At 38.6% G+C, this 24,543-nt stretch overlaps 1 protein-coding gene across 2 annotated transcripts in view; it reads left to right on the top strand.

The window, feature by feature from the left end:
- Phex (phosphate regulating endopeptidase homolog X-linked) overlaps positions 1-24,543 on the top strand; it is a 219,512-nt gene that overhangs the window by 64,898 nt on the left and 130,071 nt on the right. For both annotated transcript variants that reach the window (XM_008828330.2, XM_029561216.1), the window contains exons 8-11: positions 590-673; positions 2,384-2,529; positions 10,606-10,699; positions 14,800-14,928. In XM_008828330.2, coding sequence (XP_008826552.1) covers positions 590-673; positions 2,384-2,529; positions 10,606-10,699; positions 14,800-14,928 — 453 coding nt within the window. The remainder of the gene's footprint in view (positions 1-589; positions 674-2,383; positions 2,530-10,605; positions 10,700-14,799; positions 14,929-24,543) is intronic.

Genomic DNA, 24,543 nt, shown 5'->3' with positions numbered 1-24,543 from the left:
ATATACCAAATATTAAGAAATGATACCTATGCGATGCACAGGGAAAAGGTAAGATGCTTTGAGGCACAAGTCAGCTGTTCTTGTATGTGCTCTGACATTCACGTGTCTGGCTTCCTTGACTGTGCTTGTAATCTCATGGTCTTACATAGCAGAATCACTCTTTAACTAATGTTATCTGAGCCAATTACATAGCATATTAATGGAAACAAATCTACTAACGTGTGAAATAATAAAATTATAGCATGCAAGCATTTCTTTAAAAAACAACAACAACAACAACAACAACAACAAAACAGCCAGCAGTGGATTTGACCCATTCACGTGTTAGAGAATGAAGAGATTCCGGCAACTTCTTTTTGTACTGGGACAATATTTTATATTGAAGAGGCTATGTAAGTTTCTTTTTTATTTTCTTAATCCTGTCTGAAATGTTGTTTTTTTTAAAAAAAAATTCTTCCCACAGCTGGGCATCACACCAAAGGCTGGAAAAACTTTAGAATATCCTACAGATGTTTTGGCACATGTAGAAAGCAGTAATACAGTAATAAATGAATCATTTGAAAAAATAACCCAAATCTCTTTCTGACAGATAATGATTCCACATGAAAATCGAACCAGTGAGGCTATGTATAACAAAATGAACATTTCAGAACTCAGTGCTATGATTCCCCAGGTTGGTGAAAACTCTCCAGGAAAATTTCTGTTACTTGATATTTTACAAGTGATTCTGTTTTGTCTATTTGTAAAACTTGGCTCTGTAAATCCTACTATTTGTCACTTTGGTTATCATCATCCTCTCCTATCACACAAAATATATTTGCGTGTGCATTGGGGATGCTTTCTGTTTTAGGGAATAGGAATAGTTTTCTGATACCGACTTAAAGACTTAAGGTCAATTTTGGGCTGGAGAGATGGCTCAGCATTTAAGAGCACTGGCTGATCTTGCAGAGGACCTGGATCCTGGTTTGAGTACCAGCAGCCACATGGCAGCTAACAGTTGTCTGTAGCGCCAGTTCCTGGGGTCCAACACCATTTTTTGACTTCCGAGGGTTTTGCACAACATGGGTACATTTACACACATGCAGGCAATACACTCGTACACAGAAAATAAAAATAATAAATAAATACTCATCCCCCAAAAACCTTAAGGCCATTTTCTTACAACATAGGCACAGGTAATAGTTGGTATTGGCAGTTGTTTAAACAATTTTGTGACAGACCCAAGTTGTTCTATTAAATTTTACTCATCTCATTGTACAAGCTTTAAAATTTTTTTCCTCTGTTGTCTTTATTTTGTGTGTATGAGTGCATTGCCTGCATGCATGTAAATGTACCCATGTAGTGCAATGCCCAAGGAGGTCAGAAGAGGGTGTCAGATCCCCTGGAACTGGAGTTATGGATGGTTGTTAGCCGCCATGTGGGTGCTTGGATCTGAACCTGGGTCCTTTGCAAGAGCAACCAATGCTCTTAACCACAGAGTCATCTCTTCAGCCCCTGTAAAGGCTTTTTGACTTCATGTTTGATAACACGGTTGCAAGGTGACCACTGGAGCTCCATGTACCACACCTGCTATTAGGACAAGAAGAAGGTGGAAGGGCCAATGACATTCACATCTGACTTGGTTATTTTACCAGAGTTAACAAAAAACTTTTACCAGAATATTAATTTAATTCTTATTGAGTAGAATTGGGTGTGTGCCCCCCCCACCACTATGGAACAAGAGGTAGGGAAGTGGGTGCTAGGTTTTCCATTTCACTAGTGGACACAGGCAATGGGGAAAAGGCCTAAGGGGAATCCAATCTACAGCACCAAGCAGTGCCTTAGGGAGAATAGAGTTGCTTTGAGAAATGGAGGTATATTATTTCTTATTATTTGTTTTGTCCTGGTTAAGGAAGGCTGTGATAGGAGAAGAACACTAGAGAACAGATTGGGGTATCTGTGTCTATAGAGGAGTGAGTGAGACTACAGCACATGGGGATGGAAAGGGGGAGCATGCATGTTATAAGAATACTGAGGGAGGGAGAGTAGGAGATGAGAGGATTAAGTTAGGCTAGAATTAGATACCAGGGGCCTGAGGGAACCAGATGGGCAGAGGATGGAGGGAGAAGAGGGTTGGAGCAACTGAGGGTGCACAGCATATATTAACATATGAGGATATCTATTGGTCCAGCTATCTGTGGTACAGAATGCAGGCTCCATTTTTGATGAAGGCCATAGGTCTGAGTGGCAGTGTTCTGACTTTGTGTTCTGGATAAGCAAACAATGAGCAGTTTCATCTTTAATGATCTGGGTGGCATGGCAAAAATGGATTATGCTCAGCCTTTTTGAATGCCTTTCTTCTTACTTGCTGCCTAACAAAGGTTTCATTTTTTTCTACCTTCAGTTTGACTGGCTCGGCTATATCAAGAAGGTCATTGATGCCAGACTCTACCCCCATTTGAAAGACATCGGCCCCTCCGAGAATGTGGTGGTCCGCGTCCCGCAGTACTTTAAAGATTTATTTAGGATATTAGGCTCTGAGAGGAAGAAGTAAGAACTTTAATGTACACTTGACTGTGGCTTTTGTTTTCTCTTTAAATTAAAAGTGCTTCCCTTTTTCATGTGCATTGGAAATTGCTTTGAAAGAAAGTTACAGCAAAAGAATGGTAGGGAAAATTATGGTACCATTTGTGATAACTTGGACCACATCATTGTGTGGGGTAATTTCCTTGTGGTGATGACAACAAATGCACAGTATTTTTGCCCCTTATTTCTGGTCTTTCCCCATACTGTTCTCTCTGAGAGCCTAAATTGTTTATTAGTTTTGGGAACTAGTTATGTAATGATGTTATTTCCTGAGAGTCCTGTATGAACATTTTTTTTCTACCTCATTCCTGGTCTTTTGCTGTATTTTTTTCCTTCCTGGTTTGTTTTTTAGTCAGTAAGTCACTTTCTGGCAATAGACCAAAGTACCTGTGTGTCGCAAAGACATAAGACCAGTTTAAGAGCCGTAGGAAAATTGAATGGATGAAACAACTTTAGGAGCTGTCAAATTTTGCTTATTTTAAAGAATGTTTTAGAATGTGTAGTTTTGCTAGTTTAGCACTACAAAGAAAAGAAGTTCTAAAAATACTCAAGAAAAGAGAAGTTTATATCTTCATTAGGCCATTCAGATTTGACTAGAGAAAATGAAACATGAACAAGTTTATAAACTTAGTTGACTAACCTAGGCTGGCCTCTGATTAAAATTGTTTTTTATTATTCAGATTCTGGCTATGTTACCAGGTGTGTGTGTTTTTTTTTTTAAAGGACAAAGGTCCTAGGAATAAAACATAGAATCTGACTTTGAGCCACATGGAAATTCTGAGACTCTCACTAAAGCACTGTTTATGATATATTCCAATGAGGAAAGTAATCCATGTTTGTTGAAAACACACAGACACAACACAGAAGAAACAATAAATTCACTTCTGCTTATATAATTTAGAGATAAATACTGGTCCTTTGGAAATTTTCTAAGTGAGAATTGAATCTGTTGGTAGGTGAGTGTATGTGAGGCTGATCCTTGTTATTCCAGCATGCTGTACACAGCACATGACACCTACAACATCCTCTTAGGCCTCCGTTGAAAATAAGGATACCAAGCTCCACTTCCCCCATAGAATCTGATGTAGTAGGTCTGAAGGTGCGTGGGCGCAGGAGCAGAAATCCAGATTTTAAACAAGCACTGCAGGACAGTCTTGTGATTAGATTTTTGGGAGTAGGGAGGGCAGGGACATCACTATATCAGAAACCTACTTTGTACATGCTTCCTAGCTCTAAATTATAGGTTAAGCTTACCTTATCCAAAGTACTTAGACCCAAAAGCAGTTTGGGATTTTGGATTTTATTCTCTGATTTGGAAATATTTGCAGGTACATAATGAAATATCTTAAGAATATACAAAAATCACTTATGTTTCACATATAAATTATACATGCAGCCTAATGTTAATTTTATACAATATGTATAGCACACATAGAGTTGAGGAACCCTAATAAAAAATCTCTGCTATAAAAGAGAACCCAAATGCTTTTCTACTTCTGTATGCCATTGTTATTGACTGCATTTTAGATTGTCATGCGAGCGTCCATCAAAATGTGGTATTTGCCATGTAGGATACTGACTGTTCAGCATCGACGGAGTCAGTTTTCTCTGATGACTCTGCCACTTCATTCTAAACTAGTAAGAACGTGTGGAAATTGTGTTAATTTGATTTTCCCCAAAGCCTAATTTACAACCAGAAAAATCTGGTGGTGATTATATTTTAGAATTGTGGGACTTTCCATAACAACAGGGATCAAGAAAAATTGTGACTGGAGGGAAATTTTACTCTAGTACCTGTCAAATTGATAAGTTAGACCAATGTAAACACAGAGAGCAACCATAGCAGAAAGTTTAGATATAAAATTCCCTGAAGAAATTATGTCCATACAAAATTTGATTTCAAAAATCAAGACAAAGCCCAAATGTTTTAAACAGCTTATTTTTCAACATCCAGCTCATCAAAAATGATGGAAACTGTGTATTTTAATGAGATTTTAAAAATACTGTATGTGTTTTGAAATCATTGGCAGCAGTCTGCATGTCATATTAAGGTTGCTGATGAGGGTTTCTTTCCTTTGGATGTTTTTAAAGAAATGTGTCTTTTTTTTTTCTCTGTCTCCTTGATCCTTTTCTCTATTAATTCCTTCTCTCCCTCCTCATCCATGTTGAACATTTGGCATAATGGGACTAGTGTGAATTCAGATGTTACCTTCAAAGCTAGAGTCTAGAAAGCTGAAAGGCTGGTTTGGGCTCAAGATGCACAGAGAGACGGCTTTAGTTTATTGTTCCCAACATCCTCCCACCTGTCCTCTGAAGGTGCCATTGAATAAATAGCCAGCCAAGGCATCTCATGATGGGTGGCTCTGCTCTCGCTCTGTTCTGAGAATGTACTGTTGAAATCATACACAAATCATTGTGATGTGAACCACCATTAAGATTAATAATGCTCTTTGGCCTTAGAAAAGTTCCCTGAGTTGTTCCCATTTTTCAGACAAGGAAGCTGAGCTTCAGTAATTTTTCCAAGTATACACCTCTAAAAAGCAAACATATTTCAAAGTGGTTCACCATCACTTTTATGTTCCATCCCTTTGTTCTATACATGTTCCTGTATGGAAAATAGATATTTTTCCAGACAATTCTTGGATGGTTTTAGAGATACTGGTTGAAATGCCATATCCAAGATACTTCATATCAGAAGTGGTTTAGAGTTTACATTTTTTCTGAATTTGAATATTTGCATGTTCAGGATGGGACCTCATTTGTGTTTCATATACACCTTCAGTTACATAGGTTATTTCACATTCTGCATATACTGTGCCTTCATTTTATGTCATGTCACATGATGACATGTAGAATTCTTCACTTGTAGTCTTGTGATGATATTTTAAAAATTTCAGATTTGGGCAGCATTTTGGATTTCATTTTTGCAGGTTAGAGATGACCAGCCTCTGCTAGCATATCTCCAGTTAGATGTTGGTAGTGTTGGTAATTCTATTATTTTCAAGATTCCAAGGTACCTTGGGTTAATATCAACTGCTCATTTCTTGGCTGCTTCTTCCACCCTTAGATCACTCCTACTGCTAACCTGGTGGGATGAGGCCTTTCTTTCTAAATGATTGGCTGTGAGGATAGTAACAAAGAGTTTTGTGGTACCTTGGATTGTGAATGCTATACAAGCATTCTAACATTGAACCACAGTTCCAGCCCCTGACTCTTTGGTAACTGGTACATGGCACAAAACTAGAGCAATGAGAACCCCAAAGGTGGTGATACCAGAGACTACGTTGGCTCCTGGAGTTCAGGGAGCAGGTGGCCAGAGTGGGGTGTTGGACGCATAAGTCAGAGGCTGCCACAGGGAAGAAGAGTTGGTGGTCCAGGTGGAGAAGTGAGGAGGTAGGGAAGTACTATATCCTCAAGTTACTCACATCTCTTCCTAACTCCATGTTTAGTGACCCTACATCCATAGTGTAAAATCATTATGGGAAGTCTATGTACTATAGAAGTTGGCAAATGGTTCAAATCTTTTTTTTTTCATGTTATAGGCATTTAACGAAATGTTACAGGGCAAAGGGCATTGCAGACTTCACTTACTTCCTGTCTCCTGTATCTTTTCCTCTTGACTTCTCACTTAAGGCTGGCTCAGACTTACCATCTAATTTGATCTGAGGAACAAGAGAATATAAATATGAGAGAGAAACAGAGACAGAGACAGAATGAATATGAACAAGGGAGGGTGATGTTGGAGAGAATTATCTTGGGCTTTTCTTCTTTTAATGTCTAGCCTCGTGGCCATCATCTACCTCAACATTTTCAGTGGGCTGATAAGCAAACCCCTGGGAATTTTACCAAGCTTTTGCCATTTTTCCTGATTTCAGTTTTTATTTTCATGTAAAGCAAGCACAGAGTATATTTAGATGATTTTTGTTGGACAGGTGCTCCCAAAGCCTTATTGACAAAGTGTTCTGTTATGTGGACCTCTCACGATGCTTAGTTTTTCAGAAGGTCATCTAGGATCTTGTTCTTCAAAGTGTGGTTCACAGACATGTAGTATGGACATGACCCAAGAGCTTACCAGAAATCCAGACTCTTAGGCTCTTCCCTAAATTTACTGAATCAGGAGCTACAATTTCATAAGATCCTTAGAGATATATACATTAAAATATACATATTAAAATTTCAGAAGTACTAGAACTTAGGAAGTCTTAGTTGAGCTATGTATTCAGGAAATTGAGATGATGGGGATTTCTTAGAATATCAGTCTCAACCCTGGCATATATCAGAATTCCATGTTGGACTTGATAAAACATATATTACAGTTGCTAATTCATTAGATTTGGGGTAGGGTCCAGGAATTTTCCACCAGGTTTTCTGGTGATACTTAACCTGCTGGTCCAAGGATGTAGTTTGAAAATTACTGCCATAGGGTAGCCTATAAGATTTAGGAAGTTCTCATTGGCTCTTGAGAATCTTCTTGAGAACTTTTCTGGCTTACTTCAGATAGTATGTTTGATGATGAGGAGCAAAAGCAAGCTTGAACTAGACTCCGGTGACTGAATTTACACTGAAGGACATCTGGGTACAAATGCTTGACTGGATGGGACTTAATGTGTATGGCAGAATACATGAGGTCTGGTGGGGGGATGGGAGCATGGATGGGGAGGGGGCCTAAATTTGATTAAGAACTATTGTATGAAATTGCAAAAGCCCAATTAAAAAATGTAAGCTTGAGTATGAAGATGTAAATCTTAGTTCTAGATGCAACACATCTTTGAAAGTCCCTTGACCTCTGACCTTTGTTTTCGCCTTCTGTAAATGGGGATAATAATAACCACTCCAAAGCACTGTTTCAAGGATTTTATCTCTTAAATGTAACATAAATGTGACTGATAATGACTGAATCACGGCGTTCCTGGTATTGTGATGTTAACACTCCTAAGCTGTACCCCATAGTGCTCTATCAGCGTATTTATAACACAGTGGAGCAACTCATCATTGACATTGTCCTGCTGTGTGAGCTTCCCAGCATTCCATCTTCCAGCTCTCAGAGGTGTCTTGTTACGTTATCATCTTAGTGATGCCTTGGCCAAGAAGGCCTGACTGCTGTTTTATGATCCCCATGGATTTCTGCAAAGCACCTTTGGTGAAGTGTTTTGAGGTTTCTGTGACTGGTCAGGAAATTGAATTTGAATTACTGGTTTTCACTAATCACTGTGTGGTGTATGGAAAAGCACACAGGCTTTAGACACACCTGGCTCTGGCCTCGTTTCCAGGGTTTATTATGGTGGTTCTTATACTTGGCTGCACATTGGACTTGGTGAGGGGGAGGTGGTACTTAATGACAATATTTATGTTAGGTCCTACTGTAGACGTTGAGATTTAATTTGACTGGGGTGGCCTAAGCATCTGGACTTTTCAAAACTCTCCAGGTGTTTCTATTTGTCTGAGACCCAATGACTATGTGAAAAAGAGCTTACTTAATGTTTCTAAGCTTCAATGTATGTACTCAGCTAAAAGCTGCAGGAGTTCAGAGGCTATTTTTCTCACCTTTCCATGTCCCTAGTACCCAGAACTATTAGTGCATACCGGGGTGCTCAGGATGGAGTCCATGAAAAAATGGTGTCTTATGTATTACAGTGTTCCTTCAATTAAGAAAAAAACCATAAGCTGATATCTTGAGTTCTCCACTGTATTAGTTACTCAAAATACCTGAAAAAGGCAAGTTAAGAAAAGTAGCGCTTATTTTGGCTCATAGTTCGATGGTACCTACAGTCCATCATAGTAGGGAAGTCATGGTCACTAGAGATTGAGGGAGCTGGTCATATTTCATCTGTAGTCAGGAAGCAGAGAGAAGTGAATGTTTGTGCTTTCTCCTTTTTATACCAACTCATAGAATGGCACCTCCCACATGTGGGTTGGTGTCCTCACCTCAAGTAACTCAGTTCGGGTACTATCTCCCAGGGATTTACAGAGGCTTTTTTTTCTAGGTGATTCTAGATTCTTTCAAGTTCACACTTAACCCATCATACCATCTACAGGTGCTAGGTTCTTAGGTCTTTACCTTTGTGAATGTACCTGGCTTACTCGGTCAACAGTAAGTGCTCAGTAAACATTTCTTATCTTGTTGAGGAGTAGGCATATGTAGGCAAAAAGGAAGGACCTAAGATGATGGGTTTATTTTAGTGGCCCAAGCAGAACAAGGCTGAGGGGAAGAATTCAATTATTTGGATGGTGGACTCTGAGGAGAAATGTGCATACTCTAACAAGGTCCCTTGGATTCAAGAAAAAAATTTTAGAATTATATTTTCATTTTGTAAATTAAAAATTAATTAGACTTTATAGAGTTATACTATATTCATGGACCTATTGTTTAGTTCTTATGGCAGATAAGAGAGGGTAAATTGTTACCATTACTGGTTTGTTTTCATTCAGTAAATTGAAAATCTTGATGTTTGCATACTTGTAGATATATGAATTTTATTACTTATTCTAATTCTCACATTGTGAAGAAGTGGATTAATAATTCTTAGATAAATGAGAGTTGAAGCTATGACTAATATAAGTACAAGTGAATGACAAGAATATGGCAAAGTAGGCCATCTTGGTTAGCCAGAAGAGAAAAACGAAAAAAGATTGAACCAGATCTGATAAGGGTATGTCAAAATATTTAGAACAAGCCAAGAAGCCGATATGAAATGTAAATTTATATAACCTGTCATAGTAACATAATCCTATGGGGATAATGTATTAAAGTATGACTGTCACGATGTTTGAAGGATTAATTAATGGCTTTGAAAATAATTTTATCTTTAAGCATTGCTTTTTCTGTATTTATTAAAAATATTCTTAGAGCTAGGCATGATGGTACATACTTGTAATCCCAGCACTTAGGAGATGTAGGAATGAAGATTGTGAGTTTGAAGTCAGCCTGGGCTACATAGTGAAAATTGTCCCCCCAAATATTCCTAGTATATTTATATGTCTGTCTATGTAAACTAAAACAAACATGTGTATGCTGTGTATATGCTGAAAAAATTTTGCTCATTGGAGTGCATGTCTACTATGGCAGAGTATTATGCAAATGAGTATATAGGTTTTTCTTGATGGGTTGGTTAGTATCATCACGTTCATGGTTTTCAGTGACCCAGGAGCCATCTCTGGAATGTGTGTTATTTGTCACCATGGTAATGGCACAGCTGAGAGGGAATGAGTCATTAAAAATCCATCATCATTACTGAGTTAGAAATGAACTCAGACCACACATCTTTCTGGGGTCGGGACATCTTTTGCTTATATAAAAAGACAACTCTTAAATATAACATAGTTTTGAAAACATGTATTGGGGTATTACAGGAGCATATGAGATTCTTCATACATTTAGAGGTCAATGGAGACTTAAGTATTCACTCTGTTAATTATTTTTTTATTTGACTTCACAATCTCCTTGTGAGGTAGGGAATGTCCTCATTATTTCATTAGAAAAGACTTGTCTGAGCTTACATATTTAAATTTTATTTATTTATTTATTTATTTTTATGTGTATGAGTGGTTTGCCCACATGCATGTAAGCACACCTGTGCATGCAGTGCCCATAGAGGCCAGAAGAGGGCCTCAGTTCCCTTGAAACTGGAGTTACAGACAGTTGTTAGCCTTGAGAACAGAATTTGGATCCTCTGTAAGAGCAACCAATTCTCTTAATTGCTGGGCCATCTCTCCAGACCATAAGCTTACCCATTAAGTCATTATAGAACCAAGATATAAATTTAGATGATTAGTATTAATCAGTATTTTGTTTTTAGTTTCTGAAGACCAGCAATACATAGACATTGGACCAAGTCATCTATAATTTGAGGGTATTCTGATTTCCAGACATGGAAGGCTTATCAAGAGTGGATTGAGTGTCCTGGGGCTGGAATCTTCAGCCAATTTTGTTTGTGCTCATTGACACTGTATCATCTTTGCTGACAGTTTTGCAGAGGTGTTCCTCAGGGAATCAGATATTAACCTAAAATGTAATAAATGTGCATTTCTCTCCATTAATAGGACCATTGCCAACTATTTGGTGTGGAGAATGGTTTATTCCAGAATTCCTAATCTTAGCAGGCGTTTTCAGTATAGATGGCTGGAATTCTCAAGGGTAAGTTTACTAATATTGAAATGTTGCTTTTCTGGAAGAGTTTCCATGCCAGCACACTTTGTATGTTAGCTTGGTCAACAAAAAATCATCTTTAGGAGCCAGGCATGGTGGCACATAACTTTAGTTCCAATACTAGGGAGTCAAAGGCAGAAAGGTCTGTGTGGGATCAAGGCCAATCTAGTCTACATGTTGAAGTCAGGTCAGCTGGGGCTACAAGGAGATCCTGTCTCAAAAAACAAAACAAAAGAAAATAACTCCCCCCAAATCATCTTTGGATGGAATTCAGGGAGTTTGCAGCTCCAACTGTAATATTTTTGGTATTTCTTTTTATTCAGGTAAATATTAGGTCAAGTAAAAGTAGCCTCAAGCTCTACTTTGGGGCTATAGGATGAAACTTTGGGTCATCAAGCTGTTTTCAAGCTTCCTTCTTTATCAGGTTATTTCTACTTTCCACTTTTTCCAGTGCTTTTAACTGGGTCACTAAAATTATAACTTTAATGTTCCATAGTGATATGTTATTATCTATTTTTGTTATGAATATTACCATATATTAATTTTTCTCTTTTTGAGAGTTTCATATATTTATATTGTATTTGTATTTATTTTCACCCCTCTCAATCCCCTCCAATTCCTCCCATGTCCACCCATTCTCTCACAATTTTTATCTGCTTCTTTATTTTTTAAAAGATATTTTAGTTATTTTTATTTTATGTGTATGAGTGTATTGCCTGCATGTATGTAAGTGCATCCATGTTGTATAGCACCCACAGAGGTCAAAAGAGGTCATCAGACCCCCTGGAACTGGAGTTATGGATAGTTTTTAGCCACCATGTGGGTGCTCTGCAAGAGCAGCTAATGCTCTTAACCACGGAGCCATCTCTCCAGACCCTAGTTTTAGTTTTTTTTAAGAATTCTCCACACTGATTTCTATAGTGGCGGCACCAGTGTGCAATCCCACCAGCAACGAATGAAGGTTTCCCTTTCCCCACATCCTCACCAGCATTTGTTGTCATTTGTTTTCTTGATTTTTTCCATTCTGACAGGGATAAGATGAAATCTTAAAGCAGTTTTTTTTTTTTCATTTTTAGTTGAATTTTTGTGATTTCCATACCATATAGTTTGATAGCATTTAGATCTGCTCCCATTTCCACACCTTCCCCCCTGCCTCCTCTGCCCAATTTATTGAGCTCTCATTATATATAATGGCCTATAGAGTATGATTTGTGTTCCTCAATGTCCTTCAGTGTTGTTTGCATTTCCTTGATGGTGCCTTTAACTGGGTCACTGAAATTATAGTTTTAATGTTTGTTAGCGATATGTTACTCTCTTTTGGAAGTAGTTCAAATTTATTTTTCTTAAAGTTTTCATTAGCAAACAGTTGTGATAACTGCATATTTGTGGGGTCCAGTGTGATTTTCATTTTAGAATAGGCTTTAAAAAATTTTATTATTTTTTATTTTATATATATGAGTGTATTGCCTGAATGTAGGTAGGTGCACCCGTGTCATGCAGTTCCCGCAGAGGTCAGAAGAGGGTGTCAGATCTCCTGGAACTGGAGTTCTGGATGGGTGTTACTGCCATGTGGGTGCTGGGAATTGAACCCGGGTCCTCTGCAAGAGCAGTCAATGCTCTTAACCCCTGAGCCACATCTCCAGCCCTGTGATGTTTTGATCTATGTGTATATTATAGAAATATTCAGTTAAGTTAATTAACATATGCATTACCTCACTAATGTGTTTCTTGTGTTAAGAATACCAAAGGTCTACTTTAACAAAATTGAAATGTTATTATTGAAATGTTATGATTATCATTAACTAGGACCACTGTGCATGATATAACAAATACTGCATAATTTCACATATTTGTGGAATCTGAAGTAGTCAGTTTCATAAAAACCGAGAGTAAGAACATGGCTACTAGAAGTTGGGGCAAGGAGGGCTGGGAAAGGGGAGATAAGTATCGAAAGGTACAATATTTCAGAGTCCAGAGTGCTAACCATTACATGATGGAACCAGGGTACAACATTTCAGGTAGACTGGAAGAAGGTTTGATGATCAGTTTCACTGAGACTATGGTTTTCAAGAGTCTCCATGTTCCATACGTACATGGTATCTATAGAGGTACCAGGATTCATTTTAAATTTGGGGATAGAGCTGTATCTTTCTTTTAATTTAGATATGCAACCTTAAATCTATCCTAATTCTGCTAGATCCACTTTAATTTCATTTCCTGTGAGACACATCTTAAGTGCCTTCTCCCCACTCACCTGACTCTCGGGTCTTTTTTGTCACCTACTTCTGTTGCCTCCTGACTTATACAAACAGAAGTTATTTTGATGTGCATTTCTAAGGCTTGTGACTACTTCTGCCACCACTAGAGGACTTACGGATTCTGTGGCTTTAAAAATAGTTAAAATAAATAAGATATAATGTATTAACATCTCATTGCAAAGAACACCTATAAATGATGACTGGAGTTGCTTGATCTATCTACAAAGAAAATAGGAATTTATTTTATAGTGTTCCCAGAAATGTTAATTGTGTTTATTTTTTAAATCTGTAATATAAGACGTGTGCATAGAAGTAAAGTATGTCATTACTGTAGTTTAAAAGTTTTACACAATAAAATTTTTGCTGTATGTTTTCATTGAATGATTTAGTCCTGTCCTCAGGCAAGCATGAATAAAAGTAAAATAAAGCAAGCAAACACACAAAAACACCCGAACAAAACCAAACCAAACGAAAGGAAACCAAAAAGAACTAAAAAAAATTTTTTTTATCAATTGACGGTAAACTGAATGTCAAATCTCCAATCTCATTTACCAAGTATTTTAGTTACCAGAGAAACCAGCAAGCACATGAATTTGTAGTGAGCCACTACACTTGGAGAGTAATAGGTCATTTGGGGTATCTTTTGGCCTTTTAAAGCCATTAGAATATAAAGTTACTTTATAGGGGATAGACACCATAAAACAACTACTTATATTTAGGTCATACCAAATAGTTAAGATACAAAACAAGTAGATATTTTTGGTGTGAATGTATTTTTAACTCCTATGGATCACATAAAAGATGGTACCCAGCTGCTTTCCACCCCCACTGTGAAGAGAATGAGAGAGCGAGGTGTAAGAAGTAGCGTGTGAAAATTTGAGGTTAGGTATAAGGGGATGTTTCTTGAGCATGAAGTGCTAAATATAATATTGAATTGCCAAAGAAGGTTGTAGGATCTCTTTCTCTGGAGGTTTTAAAAATAGCTTCATTCCTTACCTCTGAGAGGGGTCATGTTCCCAGAAAGCAGAGGAAGGAGAGATGTATTTAAGCATTAATCCCTTTTGCCCTGCTCCAACAACCTGGCTCTAACATCCTGCAAGGGGTGTTTCAGGCCACTGTTCTCAGGGCCTCCTTCCCACCCTCACTGTCTGCCTCCCCCGACTCCCAGCCTCCAGAGACAACTTACATGGTATTTATTTCTCTGCTTTAGTCCCCAAGAGTAAACCCTCAAACTTTCCAAGTCCTGCTTTCGAAGTCCCTTATTTGTTTATAAATGTTTTCTTATCATGGTATAATGGGGACAGATGGGGAAAGCATTTACATCTGCATTTTATTTGTTTACCAGTTCATTCTCTATGACACAGTATAAATAGGCTCCCTGAGTTGTTCATAGTGGGCCATGTCCTGCTGTTCTGCTAGGAAGAACTTTGATCACCAATGATTCTAAACCTTTCTTGATGTAACTTCAGTTCTCAATAGAAACTAAGTACTGTCTGGATCCTTGAGTAGTATCCCTATGTGTCCCAACTGGCTGCAGAAATTCTATGCCATTGTCCACATGTTTTGCTTAATGGAGAAAATTGAAAGAAAAAAATGAAATTCATCATTTTTTTCACCATCAAAACATTTTCATTCAGTTGTAACTCTAGCTAGGGATAAGCAGAATTCCATTTTTATGTGATTTCAGTTTTGCTTTATTATATGGCATATGTATGTGAGATGGGATGGCTAGTGTTTTGTAGACAGCTTTTTTCAGGTGGTTTGAATACTTTTTCTCAGCAATAAGTTTTATTCAAATAACACTCAAATTGTATTCATTATTTTCTGCAGGTAATCCAGGGGACCACAACTTTGCTACCTCAGTGGGATAAATGTGTTAACTTTATTGAAAGTGCCCTCCCTTATGTTGTGGGGAAAATGTTTGTGGATGTGCACTTCCAGGAGGATAAGAAGGAAATGGTAAGTGCAGCTTCCCAGCTGATAAATCCAAAACAGAACAGTGGCAGTCTAACCAGATCTGATGAAGAGATAATAATCAGTAATCTGTTGTCAGCCTTCTGGGGGACAGAGATCACGACGTCTTCCATTGGCTTCTTTGCATTTCTCAGGGAAACAGGAAGAGAGGTCATCAAATGTGAGGTGGCGAACAGACTTGAAGGTTGCAGGAGAGAGAAAGTGTGAAATTGCTGTCCAGAGGGCTGGGTCAGTGACAAGGACATTTAATATGACTGCTTGGAGGCAGGCAGAGTCTAAGTCTAGGTGAGGTTCAAGGCCATGAATTTAAAGACAGATTTGTCGCCATGGTTACACATTCTTCTCCAACTGTGGCAGCTTCCCTGGAGAAGAGTGTATGTATTTTTCTGCAAGTGTTATTGAGGCACATTTGACATATAAAAAAGTGTATATATTCAAGCTGTACAATGTGATGATTTGATACACACTGTAAGCTGATTACCACAGTGAAACAAACACATCCATTACTACACGTTTTGGGTTTGTATGTTTTATGGCCTGTGTGTCACTATTCCTGGAGAGCCATGAGCAAATATCTACTCACCTTAGATAGGGAACTAAACAGAAATCAAACTAAGGATACCGCCAAAGTCCAACTTGATGAATCAATGAGTTTTTACTGGGGTTGCTTACAGGAGGGTGGGTGGCAGGTTGGTTACAGAAGGGAGAATGAGTCAAAGGCAGATGCATTAGCAAAGCCCACCCCACTATTGGTGACAATTCACAAAAGCTGGAATCTCAGAGCTCACTGTGTAGGCAGCTTGACATGTCAGAAAGTGCATTCTAGGCAGCTCAGCTGGTCTCTTCCAGGCAGTTCTGCTAATCTCTCTTCCAGGTAGCTCGGCTGATCTCTGCCTCCTCAGCAGTCCCTACTGCTTATATATGCTTGGAGAGGGAGGGAAGGGTCTAGTGCACGTGGTCAGTGTCAGGGACTTCCTGAAACTTTTGGGTTGTTTACTCCTTAAGTCCTAAGGTGTCTCCTTTTAGAATTTCCTGAGCTTTAAGAAACTTCTTTTAGAACTACTTTTCTTCTTTTTCTTTTCTTCCTTAATCTAAAAAATATTTTATTGAGTTTTTGTGCATTTCATATATCTTAATATTATGCCCCTCCCTCATCCTGTCCCCCTATTCCCCCTACCAGATTTCATGCATTCTATCATGTATGTTAAGTCCTATCTGGCCAAGTATCTGTACCCAGATGTCCCTTGGTGCAAGTTCATCCACTGGGGTCTAGTCAGCCTATCTAGAGTCACTCCCATAAAGAAGATCTCAGCCGGGCATAGTGGCGCATGCTTGTAGTCCCAGGACTTGGGAGGCAGAGGCAGGTGGATTTCTGTGAGTTCGAGGCCAGCCTGGTCTACATAGTGAGTTCCAGGCCAGCTGGGGCTACAGGGAAACCCTGTCTCAAAAAGACCAAAAAAAAAAAAAAAAGAAGATCTTCTCTCCCTCACCCAGCAGTAATCAGTTGCCAATAGTTCCCCGGCTTATGTCTTAAAGAGCTTCAGAGGAAATTGCTCCTCAACATAAGGACATTTAATATGCAGGCTCTTAGCAAATTTCACATTGTTAGAAACTAAAGTCTTCATGCTGTACATGAGGGCACCAGAACTTACACATCATATAAGTTCTTACATGAACGTTTCTACCATTTGACCAACATTTTCCAATTTCCCACTTTGCCCCAAAAACCACATCTACGAGTTTAACATTTTTTTAGACTCCACATATAAATTTTAGCTGTCTCTCTGCCTGGCTTATTTCACTTAGCATAATGTCCTCTATCTATGTTGCTGTAAAAGACAGACTTTCCTTGTGTTTTATGGCTAAATAGTAGACACACATCATATTTTCTTCCCATTTCCCTACTGTTGACCATCTAGATTGATTCCATATTTTGGTTATTAGGAAAAATGCTGCAATGAACATGGGGTTGAGATGACTCTTTAATGTCCTTAGTGTCATTTTATTTTGAAATATAACCAGTAGTGGGATGGCTGGATTGTCATTGTAGTCTTATTTTTAAATGTATGGGGATCGTCCACACTTTTTTCCTTGATGGCTGTACCGATTTATATTTCAATCATTGAACCATCAATGTACAACACTTCTTTTATATATATACACTTGCCTCTTTTGACTTTCACAGTAGTTTTCCTAACAGGCACGAGGTACTATTTCACTGTGATTTTTGAATCACATTTCCTTGATTAGTGATATGTAGTACATTTTCATACACCTCTTCTCTATTTGCATATATTTGGAAAAAAGGTCTTTTGTTCATTTCTAATTAGGTTATTATTACTGTTATTTTCTGGATATTAAAAGTGGTGTATATTTTGAGTTATAGATTTGGATTTAGCCATATTTTTGTGTGAATTTTCTTTTGGTGAAGTATCTTTTGCCAATGCTATGAAGGAAAATATTGTGGTATGATTCACTGAAGTAATACTGTATAATCCATCAGATACAAATATATAAGCATATTGGTCACAGGTAGTCTATAACTATTGAATTCAAAGGCAAACACACAAAGTTTATTAAGCCATGGTTATTGAAATGGTTGATATTATGTCTTGATAGAAAATAATACCAAATGATGAGTATTGTATATCATATAATGGGATTTGCTTTTTTTCCCCTTTGTTAAATTGAATTTTTGCGAATATCATACAATATATTTTATCCCTTCCTTTATCTCACTTCTTACCTAACCCATCACCAAATTCTCTCTCTCTATATATATATATATATATATATATATATATATTCAGTGTAAGGTCATTCACTTGAGCCTAGTTAACATACCAAGCGTTTTACCCTTAAATGAGACCAAATCTCCCCCTCCCAGCAGCCATAGATTGCTAATAGTTCCTCACATAGGGTTGGGGTTTCTTTCCTAGTTTCCCACATCTATACTGGGATTTTGTCTGACTTAAGCGTACGTGGGATTTATGCATGCTGCCACCATTGCTGTGAATTCACATGAAAATGCAATTTGCTTTTAACTACCATGAATATAAATGCATTGTACTTTATTAATTTGTTTTTACTACTTTGGATAATTTGGAGAATTTTTGTCAAGTTTGAGACCTTCTTTTTTGAAACAAAAGGCCTTCTTCCAAATAGGTCAACTGAGGAATGAACCCTTTGTTTCAGCATACTCAGTATGCTTAAATGTTTTGTTTTGCTTTTTGGTCAGAGTAAAGAGATGGAAAACATCAAATAATTATAGCGATAATGTTAAAACATCTGGGCAAGCCATAAATACAATTGACAAATAATGGAATTAAAAAATACATATAGTGAAAGAGGTTTGGCTGAAGTATTTTAACTAATATGAAAATGATTACATTTGTTTGTCTCAATTTTAATACCCATGTCCTTTTTCACATCTCAGGATACCACATTCTCAAAAATTTAGATTTTGGCAATTTCTCCCCTTATTTTGCTGTACATGAGGGTAGTATGTTAGTTGCACAGATACTCATCCATTTTACATAAAAGTATTTGCCTCTCTTGCGCCCAAACTATTTGCCTTGGGGAATACTTAAGTTGGAAACTTATAAGAGAAAAATCAGGCATTTTATAACCTCATTACAGGGCTCCCATCCAAGAACCACCTGGAACCACTGATTTACTTGCAAAACATTCTGTATTATTAGCTACAGTCCAAAGTAAAAGAAAAACAGAAAGATTCACATTGGAGCAAATTCCAGAGAGTCTAATTCAGACTGAAAGGCTACCATTGTTTATTTACCAAAAAGAGTTTGTTAAGCAAATGAATATGATCTGAGGGCTAAACTTCACGTACTTCTCATACACTAAACACAAGAAGATCTTCTTGTTAAAATGCAGAATCCCATTACAAGGTGGAAAACTCACTCCATTTTAAAGTGTCCCTTTAAATTTGGTTCAGTTTAGGACCCAAGAATTTACCTAACACGTTCCCACTTCATACTGCTGCTGTTCCAGGGACCACACTGTGAACAGCAAGTCCCTTACCTCAGTCACTGGAAAAGAATCATCACCAAAAACAGAAGCCCCAGTGATTCACTGCAGCAGGCCAGGCCAGTTAACTTGGACAGCTATCCTCTGTTTACCAAAACGTGTGCCAATAGTGTGAGTCACTGCTTCAGTTTTCAGCCATTGAAAATCTCCAATTCAGACTTTGTCAAGCCCTGTGTGAGGGCCTCTGGACTTCTGTCCTGCTCCATTCCCTAAACTATCTAATTAGACTCTAAAAACCAGTGTCCTAGTTTGTTCTTCATTACTGTGACAAAACACTCTGACCACTACCAACTTGTGGAGGAAAGGGTTTATTTATCTTACATCTCCCGGGTCACATTTCATCTGGGAGCCCAAGGTAGGAACTCAGGGCAGGAACCTGGAAGCAGGAGCTGGAGCACAGGCCATGGAGGAATGCTGCTTACTGGCTTGCTCCCCTGGCCCCTGCTCAGCTTGCTGTCTTATCCAACACAGGCCCACCTGCCCAGGGGTGGCACTACCCACAGTGGGCTGGGCCCTCCCACATCACTCAGCAATCAAGAAGATGCCCCACAGACACTAAAGCTATCCAGCACAACCAGTATTTGTTTTTTTTTTCCCCTTGAGGGAGTCCTATTCTTTTTTAATATTTGTTTCTTGAGCCTCTCTATGGGAGAATTGTCCTAACTGCCTCTGGTTAACATCCTCTGTCATCTCTTGGTTATCATGGTGACTAGGAGGGAGCAGACAATTCACTTCAAGGTTGCCTTTGTGGAGGGAAAGTGGCTTCCTCCTCACCCTGTTCTGTTGCCATAGCTGTCTGGTTCTTGCTAACCTACCTATCTACTAATGTTGTCTTCTTTTCTCACTGGGGGAACACATAATTACACATTACTCTTTTCTTCTCATTATCCATGTGCAAGTGTACATGGATACATGCAGGTGCACCAACTCAAGCTCCATTCCTTCACTCACAGAACTATGGGATTTTAGCAAATTGAATTAGAGATAATAAGCATGTAGAAAAAAAGAGTCTTTTAACTGAAAACCACCCCCCAAGAGGTCAGTTATAAAGTAGGAGAGAGCAGTTGACTACAAGTTTTGCTTGTCCCTAAGGGAAAGACAAGTGGAGTAAGAGAAAAGGAGATGCAGAACTCTTTAGACAGTGGTTGTCTTTGTGGTCTGAAGTCACACTATCCAATAGAGCTAGCATATAATAGCCATATGTATAAGTTTAAATTTTCTTTTTTTAGAAAATAATTTATTGAGTATTTCATACATGCATCTAAGGTGTTTTGATCAAATCCATGCTCTCTTCCTTCCCTCTAACTCCTCCCACATCTCCCCATCGCTTTTGTCTGATAATTTCATGTACTCTTTCTTCTTCTTTTATTTGCTTATTTTTATGGGGCTTTTGGCTACTCTAACATTCCCCCTTATGAAGAGGTAACCCTAAATCTTTTAAGGATTAGATAACAGATCCCAAATACTTTGGACATTTTTGGCCTTTGGAACAGATTATGTTGCTAAGAGGCCCAAGAACATTGTGAGTTTAAGCCAAGAACTGGCTACTTTTCTTTGGGGGTCTTTTTACCCTAACTGCCTAGCCACTTCCTACCTCCTATTCTTATCACACCATCCTTTGAAAAGGTTCCCCAGTTTGTGGATAGGGAATTGGGACACAGACTGCTCTGGCTTCTTCCATGCTGAACAGGAACGCAGGGTGAGGCAATTGGAGTACCCCTTCAGTAGGTCTATCTAAAAGACTCTAAATTGCATAGCTCTTATCTCTAGGGGGAAAAGAAAGTCCTTGACTGGTGAATAAGAGATGTGAAGGAGAAGTAAAGGCAAGAGTAATTATTAGCATTACAAGTTCAAGACAGGGAACTAGAAAAAAGTCAGAGCAGGGAAATTTTCAAATGTTCCTATCAAAGTCCATTGGAATTTCTGGACAAGGGCTTCCAAAAGCATCCTCTATTGGTTCCTCCTCATTTTTCTTTTGTCTGCCAAGGCTGGACTCGAGAGTGATGGATTCAGGATTTGCTTTCAAGCATTTTAATAGCTGTTGGAATGGTTAGAATCAGTGTCAGTTCCCTCTTAAAGGCTTCTGGATAGAGGGAGAAAACAAATTTATCCATCATTTTAAAACAATAACTGTAGGAGAGGAAGTGCCAGGCCTAAGCACAGGCCACACTACAAAACACAGATTCCAACTTGAGAGTGCAGCCTGCGCTTCCACAAAAGAGCCAGCCTAATCAACCCCTGGACCTAGAGACTGATGACGCGAGTGGCCTGGATGAGGCGATCTATCAGAGAGCAACACACCAGCTTATGGGACACTGGGGGTAGGGGGAGAGATATGTAAGTCCTGCAATAAATGAGTCTGCAGCACCTTGCCTAGTGCCTGCTTCCACCTGACTCCTGGTGTGTGTGTGTTGACTCCACACCACACACCCCCACCTTTGCCAGAACCCTCATTCCCTGCTGTCCCTCGTGGGTTTTACCAGTTCCATCTATGTGAAGATAAGTCAAAGGTCCTGCTCTACCATATCTGGCTTCACTTGGAAGCATGGTTGAGATGTTTCTTCTGAGTTGATCCTCCTCTTTGTAGACTGGACACTGGTTCAAGTCCATCTCGTGGGGTCTCCATGTCCTCCCTGAACAAGGGACGGGTGACTCACCACAGTTATAGGACATTTTGAGAGATGTTCCATAGTCCCCTGGAACTTAGTCAACCTTGGAGGGCAAGGGGCAAAAACTGTCCTTTAAGTCCCTCTGACCAGATTAGTATAGGCCTCAAAGTATGGATGTTAAACATCCAATAAGGTTAGTTCCACCAGTCTGGTACTTTTAATCACCATGTGTTATGTAGATAAAGCTTGGGTAGACTCCATTGGGCACATTTACACTGAAGGACATTTGCGTATAAACACCTGAATGAATAGGACTCAGCATTTATGGCAGAGTGCTTAGGGTTTGTTGAGGGGATAGTGGAGGCTTGAATGGGGGAGGGGGTCTGGATTTGAGTGGGAAATGTATAAAATTTAAAACCTCAATTTAAAAAAAAAATTCTAGGAGGCTAAAAAAACCCAAACATTCTCAGATAAACCTTGACTAGATATATATTTTGTTCTTTAAACTAGTTGACTGAACTATGACCTTAGAAATTTTAAGATTATGTGTATACTATTTTTGTCTCATCCTTTATATATCATAACAAACCTAAACAGACCCTCATCACTTGCTTAGGCTTTCTTATTTTTTCTGTGTATGTTTGAAAATATCTCCATTCCCATATCCTTTCAACACCGTTTACATTCTTGTTTTCTCTTTTAAAAAATAATTATGAGACATAATAGCATTAACAAATACATTTTCCATCTGTTGTGAGAATTCTTTTCCTGGGGATGCTAAGCAATGCTTATTCCCTTTTAAAGTTCTAGTGTCAAGCCAATGTTTCATTAAAGTTTTATTGGAGAAGCAATGAATTTACTGAGTTTACTTACTGAGATAACTGAGGGGTTGCTGAAGTATATGTATGACCTGAGGGCATGCACACTGGAAAGCCTTTACCCAGCATGGGTCAAGGCTTCTCTTCCTAGCCTCCCCTAGATTATATACTTTAGTCCTCCCCAAATCCAGGAGACCATGTGTGATTAGGTCCAAATTACATAAAGTTGGCTGGGAAGAGTGGCTGGATACTCTGGTGAGGGTCCAATGACCCTGCTTGGCCCTCCTTTAATGAATGAGCACAACTGTCAACAAGTCCAATTGTGACAATGTTTAGCGATCAGTCACAGCTGAAGTCGTAATGATGGTAGTTATTTCATGCAGAAGAGATTACTGTACAGCATCATCTTATTAAAAGGACATGGAATTTAAAAGGATTTGGTGCTAGGATCCACATATGAGGGAGAGCATACATCGTCTCTTTTTCTGAGTCTGTTTTACTTCAGTAAGTTTAAATTTTCTAGAAGTCACATCAAAATATTTTCTAGGCCAGCACTACTACAGGGCAACTCTGTCTCAAAAAGACTAAAAAAAATTAACAGGGGGCTGTGAGATGGCTCAGTGAGTAAAGAACTTGCTGCACAAAGCCTTTTTACCTGAGACTGATCCCTGGAACTCATGTGATACTGGAGGAAGAAAAACAACTCCTCAAAGTTGTCCTCTGACCTCCACATATACACCATGGCACGCATCTTCCCCAACACATCACATCACATCACATCACACACACACACACACACACACACACACACACAGAGAATAAGTAATTTTTAAGTAACATGAACAGGCAAATTAACTGTAGTTCTATAATTTAACCCAATCTATGTAAAATGTTGTCATTTTAATGTACAGTTAATATAAAATTATTACTACGATAGTTTTTAAAAAGACATTTATTATTTTTATTTTATGTGTATGAGTGTATTGCCTGAATGTATGTAAGTGCACCCGTGTCATGCAATGCCCATGGAAGTCAGGAGAAGGTGTCAGATTCTCCTGGAATTGGAGTTGCAAGTGGCTGTTAGCTGCCATGTGGGTCCTGGGAATCGAACTCAGGTCCTCTACAAAAGCAGCCAGTGTTCTTAGCTGCTGAGCCATCTCTCCAGCCTCAATAATACTACGATAGCTTTAATGTTTTAATTCATATAAATAGCATTGAAATACCACGTGCATTTGTATTTGATATGTATTTACAGCATTTCTACATTTGAACTAGCCACATTTCAAGTGCTCAGTCACTACTTGTTGCTAAGTGGTTATATTCAACATTCTAGGTCTAAAAAAATTGATGAAGGATCCCTTCAGCTCATTGTGGCAGATTTTGGTTCCTAGGGGAGAGGATGTTGGTGGCCAAGATTGGAGGGTGATATTGTTAGTCCCTGGATAATTGGATTTCTGGGAGAGCTTTGCCATCACAAGAGAAGGAATCAAGTACCATCAGGGCATATGGCCTGGAAACAGGGGCTTTGGAGGTAAACTCTTGCTTAGTCAGTATATTTCAAGTGTTTCTGAGATAACAGCTTAAAGGAAGAATCAAATGTCAGACCCTAGTCTGAGACAAGCATCTTTGGAGGCTTAGTTCTCATTGGCTCAGGGACCATGAGGGCAGAATATACAAGTATAAAGATACTGAGTGTCTTGGTGATCCAAAGGATTCCATGAAGCCATATCCAGGAGTTCCAAGATCAAATGCTTCCATAGTCAGTGAGTAGCACTAAATGACATACAGGAGTAAAACTAAGCAGAGGCAAAATGAGAGCAAGTGAAATGATTACCGGAATTTTCCTTCTCTTCGATGTCTGGGACACAATAGTGGTGAACAAGTGGTATGTACTATGCAGGATTCAGCTCACACTAGTCAATAGCTAAGGAGTTTCATCCAAGAATGCAGGTATAGGATTGCTAGATTGATTTGGTTTTCGTTTCTTTTTTGTTTTGAGAGAGAGAGAGGAGTTAGAAATTCCAATTTTTATGAAATCCTCATATTTTAAATCTTGGGTAATACTCTGAAGGCAAAAGTAAATATGTCCTGGAAATACCATCATGTGACTTTTATATTAACACCCC

The sequence above is a fragment of the Nannospalax galili genome, unplaced genomic scaffold (assembly GCF_000622305.1).
Source record: "Nannospalax galili isolate Female #2095 unplaced genomic scaffold, S.galili_v1.0 scaffold1053, whole genome shotgun sequence".
NCBI lineage: Eukaryota > Metazoa > Chordata > Mammalia > Rodentia > Spalacidae > Nannospalax > Nannospalax galili.
This window is presented reverse-complemented; position numbering and strand designations above follow the sequence as displayed.